Here is an 8,023-nt window from a genome sequence, read left to right as displayed (position 1 = left end):
AGATGTACGTTGTTGTTTTTTTTTGTTTAGTAACTGAATTAGAGCATTGGCTCAAGCATTTCTTTAGTGTGTGTGTGTGTGTGTGTGTGTGTGTGTGTGTACCTGTAAAACATAACAGAAAAACTATTTGTGGTGTGTGTGTGTGAATGAACAAGCCTAGATAGCATGTCCTTCCTCTGGTGTGGCATCGAAAGGAGGAGGGGTCTGACTGATCACATCTGAGAGAAAATGGACCGAGAGCTCCGACCACAACTTCCCCCACCCTGCCGCTGGCTGTGAGTGAGAGAGTGCAACACTTGTTGTTTTTTTCCCTCTTTGCTCAAACTCAGATTAAAAGCATCTACTGAGCACTGAGCAGTCCCCCGCTGCTACAGAAAAAGCCACCGCTTTGCTGCCTACATTTGTGCGCCAACGACGACGTGCTGATAACTCAACTGTGACCATGTGGATAAGAAGAAGCCAGGTCTACTCTGTCATTCTCTTGTGGATGAGTTGTGGCAGTGTTGGTGAGTAGTTAATTGCGACCGGAGGTCGGTTAATGTTAACCTTGAGTGGGGCCTTAATCCTTATGGTTCAGCATAGTCTCTAGGGTGGGACGAGGGTCTACTTACTTTCATGTTCGGAAAAGGGGTTAGAATGTTCTCAACCGTATGTAGGTTTTAATAGATGTATAGGAATGTTTTAACTAAGGTAAGGATAGAGACGGCGCAGTAAGTTTGAAAATGAATTATGAAATGGTCGAGGTACGGTTGCATGAAGAACTGTCACAATACATTTTAAACAAGGTTGTGGGCGAATTTAAACTGTACGGCACAAACTTACAGTTTGAATACGTTTTGCTTTTCCAACCAGTGACGTATGTTGAGAATAGACTTGTTCTCGGCATGCAGTACAAACAACCTAGTTGAAAACATTGTTATTTGATGTTGGCTGTATACAGTCCAATGTATGGTTTTCTCATAACTAGGCCCATTTGACAGTCTGCGTCAGTTAAGTGAAGTTACCGTACCACATACATAGGTGTTCCTGTGAAAACAGAAACCCACCCGTCTACCCCCCTCGTGGTAGCATTTCAGAGAAATGTTGCAGTGTTTTGATTTTCATGACTACTAGCGACTGCGAGCCTGTTTAGACGGGCTATTTTGACACAATATACTGTGTGTAATGCTGCAAGGCACCATGTATGCCCAAAGTCAGAGAGGTAGGGAAGCCGTGACAAGCTGGCTTCTAACTCTGGCTGTGGATATGTGGTCAGTGCGATGCAGTGAAATTCTTTAGGTGACATTTTGTGCAACCAGTTTAGTAATTTCTTTACAGGATAACATATGTTTTAGGACATAATTACCTCTCAGATTGGCCTCACATGCAGGACACCGTGTGAACAAGACAACACACATCACTCTACATCAGTGTTCATCACATTTCTGTGCCCAAGCAAGGCACACCAACGGCCAAGACAATGCCTCAAGCCCATAACGCATTGCGATGAGACACAGACGATTTTCAAACAATTGTGGAATGAACTTGTATAAAATACGTTCTCCCTATAATGATGTGGCAGTTGGTCACCCTGAGATATCCTACCGTTATATTTTAGGTTTCCTCAGCTATTTCCTTTTTGAGCTCACGTCAGATACGAGGTGCGAAAACCAAAGATGGTCAAATAGATAAGTAGCCTACCACTTCTGGTCTGCCATTTATAGCTTATGACAGGTGTTTAAAGCTCACATTTTAATGTGTGAAGAAGGGGGGGGGGGGGGCAAAAGCCAACTCGGATCGTGACAAATCATGACAACAAACTTATTATATTTTATAAAATATTTTGGGCCGAACAAATAATTACAAAGAAGAAAAACAACAAAAAGTGTTGTACCCTGCCCTTTTTTCTTCTTCTTTCTAATTATTTGTTCGGCCCAAATGTTTTTATTTGTTGTCATGATTTGCGTTAATAATTGCGCTTTGGGCTTTAACGTATGTATGTTTATTTGTGTCCGTAGCGGCTCTTAAAGAGCCTGAGATCTGCTACGTGTTGGATGCCATCTTACTTCTCTATGGAGTCATCCTGACAGCCCTCTACAGCAGACTCAAGGTACGTCAATCAGTGTTGATTTCATCAACTAAAACTAAGACAAAAAAACAACCTTTTTTTCCCACTGACGAAAACTAAATGGAAACTAAATAAAAACTAAGCTATGATGACTAAAACTAAGACTAAATATACTGACTATTTCGTCAACAAATAAAAACTAGACCTAAAATGTTAGGAAGGGACTAGTGGACAAGAGATCCAGTATGAGTCATTGTACACTTGGTTGCATGCTGAAAATAGCCGATCTACGCGTTGTGAGCTTGTAGATCAGCTATTTTCAGTAAGTGTTTGAACTGTCATTACGACAGCATTTTATTACATTTTAGTGGGCAACGTTATCAGTCACAGCTAAATCATATCATGGATCATGGATACGATCATACGTTTGAATCTATTTGGAATTTAAGTGGGTGAAAGTTTGAAGTTAGAACTGACAGTTCTAACCTGTGGAAATGGCCCTTTGACTGAATAAGGAACAGAAAATGATGCTAAAACTGAACGAAAAGGAAACTTCCTGTGTAAAACAAAGGAAGGAATAAAAAAGCATCTTTAATCTTGTCAATATGCTGTTTTTTCTTTGTACACTGGCCTACTTGGAATGATGCAAGTTGGAAATGAATGCCCCACGCCGTTATAATGGCCCATATATGGAGTTCTTTGTCAGGCATGCCCAAATATGGAGTCTGTCAGAACATTATTGTGATGTCAGAACAGGCCAGAGCCCGGGCAGGGCCCTGTCGAGAGACCAGGCAGAGGCCTTTTGTGGGGCGGTTCTGGACAACCGTGTGTCCCACCGACTCGAAGCCGGGAACTATGGGGGTGTGGAATGGAACGCGGGTGTCGAATTTGAAGTGGGTGGATTACAGACGTACACACAGAGACCTGGTGCATTTATAGATAGAAGATGAGCTTTCTACCCAACAGAGACGACGACGTTCCTCTTCTGTCATTGAATGTTGATTTTTTTTCCTTCAGATCCAAAAGATCAGGGTACTCCTTGCTCAACGCAAAATCCTCAAGGCAAGAGCAGCAAAATCAGGAAAAGCAAAGGTAAACACACACACATACACACAGCCGATCTACAAGCTCGCAATGCATTGTGTTGACCTTGTACACTGTAGATCTGCTATTTCTGAAAGAAGAAATGGAATAAAATAGAAAATAATATTTAAAGATCTATCTTAGATTTTTAGATAATAGATTTGCTATAGGCCCTAGAACACCAAATGACGCCACCGCGTGCACGCAAGCAAACACACACACACACACACACGGCTGACATGACAAAGTGAGATGTCCTTGCGTGACGGAATAGGTTTGACTGATAATTCGTTGGACGACGGCAAATTCTAAGGCATTTGACACATTCATAAGAGGGAGGCTTCTGTGTCAACTGTCAAGTTACTAGTGTAGAGAGATTTTTGGAATTGTTGCTTTTCTTGAACTGATGTCTTCATTCTCACCCTTACAGATGGTTGAAGAGGGCATCTATACGGTGAGTTGACCATTTGGATGATGATGATGATGATGATGATGATGATACAGAACTAGAGATGTCCCGATACTGTATCGGTATTGGAAAAGTACCTTTCTGGTCATATCGGTATCGGCGAATATGCCACTGATCAGTCACAGGGGTAAGGGGTGGACACTATGGCAGGTAAATAAAATGTTGGGGCATGTGGAGTTTGCTTTCGAGTTGCCCAAACTGCAAGTGCACATTTGAGTGAGGATTCTGCTATTAACCAACACAAGATAAAATAAGTAATTTTCTTTTTATTATTATAAATATTATCTGGTATTCGCTATCGGCTAACACAGAAATTGTGGTATCAGATCGGGTACAAAAAAGGTGTATCGAGACATCCCTATACAGAACTGAAGGAGAGATGCAAGGGACACGGCAATGTTATGACAAGTGGTACTGCCATTCAGCCAAACCAAAAATGCTGGTCTGTCATGCAGGACTCGGAGACCCGGGTTCGAATCCCCCAGTAGGACATAGATGTTGTGGATTGCAGCTTTAACTTGCTTTTAGCTGATATATACAGTATATACAGTGTATATATATATATATATTTTTTTTTCGAGATCTGGGTTTTAACAACAAAGCGAGACTTCCCTTTTCATGTATTTTTTTTCTTTTTGTCTTTTAACTTTGGTTCCTTAAATATAGTTTCACAGCACTCTCTGGCTTTGTCTGACATCATATGGTCCCAGTCATCGTTAGAATGTAGAAATTGGAAGTTGGCTAGTGTAGGTAAAAGCATAAGTAAAACGCCTTTGCACGCAATGTGGTGCATGTGGCAATGCGACGTGTAACACAAATGGTCTATTTGCAGTGCATGACACCCGCATGCAACGGACTTAGAAACCCTTTAGTGTCCATGAGAGCGCTATAGAAGCTCTTCATGTTAGTCCAGTCAATCTAAAAAAAGCTAAAAAGGGGTGTAACTCAAAAGAAATTGCAATAGTAATCAAGGTTTTTTTTATGATCATTAGGGTCATCCAAATAACATACCGGTATTCAAAATTGTAAATGAACTTTGATAATGATAATGAACTTTATTTATATAGCACCTTTCAGAGCAAGGTTCCAAAGTGCTGTACAGTACAAGGTTAAAAAACACAAACAACATATGGCAAATCATAATCAAGGGCAGTTTAAAAACTAGAAACATAAGTTTCTAGTTTTTGTAGCAGCAGTTAAAAATGAGCATAATTGGCCCAGGCCGTAGCGTAACGGTCTGGGCACCGGACTGGTAATCCAGTCGCAGTGTGCCGCGGGTTCGACTCCCGGACCCGACACGGCCTTTACTGCATGTCATCCCCCCATCTCTCTCCCGTTTCCTGTCAGCCTACTGTCTGTCCCTTCAAAAATCAATAAAAGGCGTAAGCTGCAAAAAAAATATCTTAAAAAAAAAAAAAAAAAATGAGCATAATTGAAATAATTAGTGATGAAATGAAATAATTAGTGGGTCATGGTAAATTCAGGGGTGGTTGAAAGTTGGGGTAACTGTGTGTGTGTGTGTGTGTGTGTGTGTGTTTGATTGATTGATTGAAATATTTATTAACAGTTTGTAGAATTTACAGTACATTTTAAGCACAAACTCAATACAAAGACTGTTAACTGTGAGTGGACGACCCAATTAAGCATTACACTTGTTTACAACAGGGTCCACATTGTTCAATTCATCAGTGTGTGTGTGTGTGTGTGTGTGTGTGTGTGTGTGTGTGTGTGTGTGAGGGTGTGTGTGTGTGTGTGTGTGTTAAAAACAATGTTTTAAGTAGCATGTGACGTATCAAATTAGGGGGTTTTCATGATTCTGAATCCAAAGCATTAGTTTTCCACAAAAAAAACTCCTTTGGCTAAAAACGTCCAGAGCCGTTCATGATGAGGTCATCACATTTGGGCAAGCAATTATTTGCAATATCCTCATGGTTCACCAGTGATTTAGGTATTCTATTAATTTGTTGTATGATCATATCTCTTTCTGTCTGTCTGTCTCCATCTCTGTCTGTCTCTGTATCCATCTCTCTCTTTGTCTGTCTGTCTGTGTCTGGTCTCAGGGTCTGACCCCGCACCACACGGACACCTATGAGACCATTGGCATGAAGAAGTGAATAATGAAGCTATGTTCCTTATTTCCTTTTATTCCATAAACTGTTTTGTTTTGGTTATTTTAACATTGCAGTTAAATGGTTGTCTTACTTATTTTTTTTAGGGCTGAGCAATGTATTGATTATTAAATTATATTATATTGATATCATGACGGATTTTGGATATCATAATATAGTGATATGACATAAGTGATGTTATTTCTTGGTTTTGAAGGTTACATTACAGAAATGTAATTACTTGACTTCTAGCTTTTCTATTATTTGCTCTATGATATGAAAAGGGTTGAAAACCACTGGTTTAAAGACACGTCTAAGTTTGACCACCTATGCTTTTGTGCATATCACTCATTCAGCCCTATTTACTTTGCAATGTTTTAAGAAGATGTTATTCTGTATTTTTGTTCACTTCTTTCTTTCTTTTTCTTTTTAATGTAAGAATCAGCTGGATGCCCATCATAGACACAAGTGTAGCAGCAATGTAACACTTAGAAAAGAGGGAAGTTGCAAGAAAGAGAGACAATAATTATCAGTCTTGTTAAATGTTGGGTGTCCTCTTGCACATACCGATATTTCACTAATGTATTGAATAAATGTTATTTTTACTGGCATTTAATTTACACATACTCTTTGAACAAAAACAACAATTAAAAGAAAAAGCTATGAAAAATAGTTAAAAACATTAGAGCCTAGCGATACATTCTTCCAATACATTCTCATATGGATGCATCTTTGTGACCTATGTGGATAGCCATTTGTATAGTAGCCCTAGAACACCTTATGTTTCCCCCGATATGGAAACTTGTGTTATGTCTCCTCCAGACGTACGTAGTGTGGAAACTTGCTCTGCCCTTGCTCCCACCACTGTCCAATCCACTTTCTCAGTGTGGTTGCAGCATAACGTGTGACTCTAGCTATAGCGCAACAAAGAAAGACAGATAAACATAACATTACAGTTTAGAGATTCTTACCCACAGTGACTTGTTCCCATACTTCAGGGGTTGGAGAGGGTCACTATATTTCCACACTCACTCCAGAGGGCCACATTGCATATTTCAGTCGTAGCAAAAATAGTATGTTTGAATTCTAATCCTGAATTATGTTTTGCTATTTTTGAATTTTGGAGCAAACAAATCTAAATAACAAAACATTATGTGAACAAATAACAGACACATATGCATAGTATGAGTATCATCTGTCAAAATGGGTAACAAGGAGAGAAGCTAGTGCTGGGAGGGTGAGGTGTCCAAAGAGATGCAAGTATATGCCACAGGGTGGCGACAAAGGATATCTTTGCTCAGTTTGGCAGACACACACAGTAACACACTCAGAAGATCGAGTATACATACTGTATACTGTAGCCTCGTGTACACAGGTTTATAGGCCACAATGATTAGAAGTTGTTTTAATGCATTTTAATTGTTGAACATTTTGTGTAAATTTCCACCAAAGTTGAGGTGTTAAAGCATTACTGTACATGCATTACATGAGATTAAAAGTATAATCGCATAAATGTCACAAAGATCTCCTGTTGCAGTATATTGTTTCTCTATCTTTTATTCAGTTATTGTACTAAAGAGAGATCATACTGGACATTACTTTATAGATTCATGCTATTTCTGATGGGAGGGTCCAGAGAGTGGCGCGCTATGAGCTTGTAGATCTGCTATTTTTCAATAGCTAAAGCATAACATGATGCTAACACCAAAATGGGTTAAGGGGAGAGAGATACGAGACAAGCATGGTCTGCACTGGCACCAACAATATTTTTAATATAAGAAATATGTCTTTAAATGAAATGCTAGTATGTTTAATGCCCCAAATATACTGTATACAATGCTAGCCTCTAAACTGCCTCCCCCTGGTCAGCTGATGCCGGGAAAGGAACTGGTTGGAATAACGTGTTCCTTCCACGCACAAACGGGGGAAACTCCCCCACCCTGTCGGGTGAAAAGAAGCGGCTTGGACTCCTCATGCATTGAAGGAAGCATGAGGTCAGTCCGTTGCTCTCCCCAGGTTGGCAGAGGGAGTGTAGAGCCCGGGATTACAGTAGATAATTGACACCGGGTGAAAAATGGATTACAAGATCGTGGGATAAAAATGTATAAAGAGTAATAATACCCCAATATACAATTAGCTCTGCACACGTGTTCCTTTTTAAACCCATAAACCTTTTTATCCCTTTCATGAAACGTGATATTTATTCTTGTTTGTTAAAACCAGATCCCATGCTGTCTGTCGTCGCCTCACCTGCCTCTGCCAGAGCATGTAAAGACGAGAAAATAACTGTCATGTTGCTTCAACCAAACAGGAAAA

General features: G+C 39.9%; 1 protein-coding gene across 1 annotated transcript; it reads left to right on the top strand.

The window, feature by feature from the left end:
* Positions 1-109: 109 nt before the first annotated feature.
* On the top strand, positions 110-6,333 carry fcer1g (Fc epsilon receptor IgFc epsilon receptor Ig). Its single transcript, XM_083788703.1, has 5 exons — positions 110-506; positions 1,998-2,089; positions 3,065-3,139; positions 3,561-3,584; positions 5,660-6,333. Exons 1-5 carry the CDS (start codon positions 443-445, stop codon positions 5,711-5,713), a joined length of 309 nt encoding a protein of 102 aa, XP_083644829.1. The 5' UTR covers positions 110-442; the 3' UTR covers positions 5,714-6,333.
* Positions 6,334-8,023: the final 1,690 nt, after the last annotated feature.

This window comes from Protomyctophum parallelum (genome assembly GCF_964188405.1).
Source record: "Protomyctophum parallelum genome assembly, chromosome: 18".
NCBI lineage: Eukaryota > Metazoa > Chordata > Actinopteri > Myctophiformes > Myctophidae > Protomyctophum > Protomyctophum parallelum.
The sequence above is the reverse complement of the archived record's forward strand: the minus strand, read 5'-3'. Positions and strand labels throughout refer to the sequence as shown.

Coding starts and splice junctions, on each gene's coding strand:
- fcer1g (XM_083788703.1), top strand. CDS start 443: ATGTGGATAAGAAGAAGCCAGGTCTACTCTGTCATTCTCTTGTGGATG. Junction 3,140..3,560: donor CAAAATCAGGAAAAGCAAAG/GTAAACACACAC, acceptor TCACCCTTACAG/ATGGTTGAAGAGGGCATCTA. Junction 3,585..5,659: donor TTGAAGAGGGCATCTATACG/GTGAGTTGACCA, acceptor GTCTGGTCTCAG/GGTCTGACCCCGCACCACAC.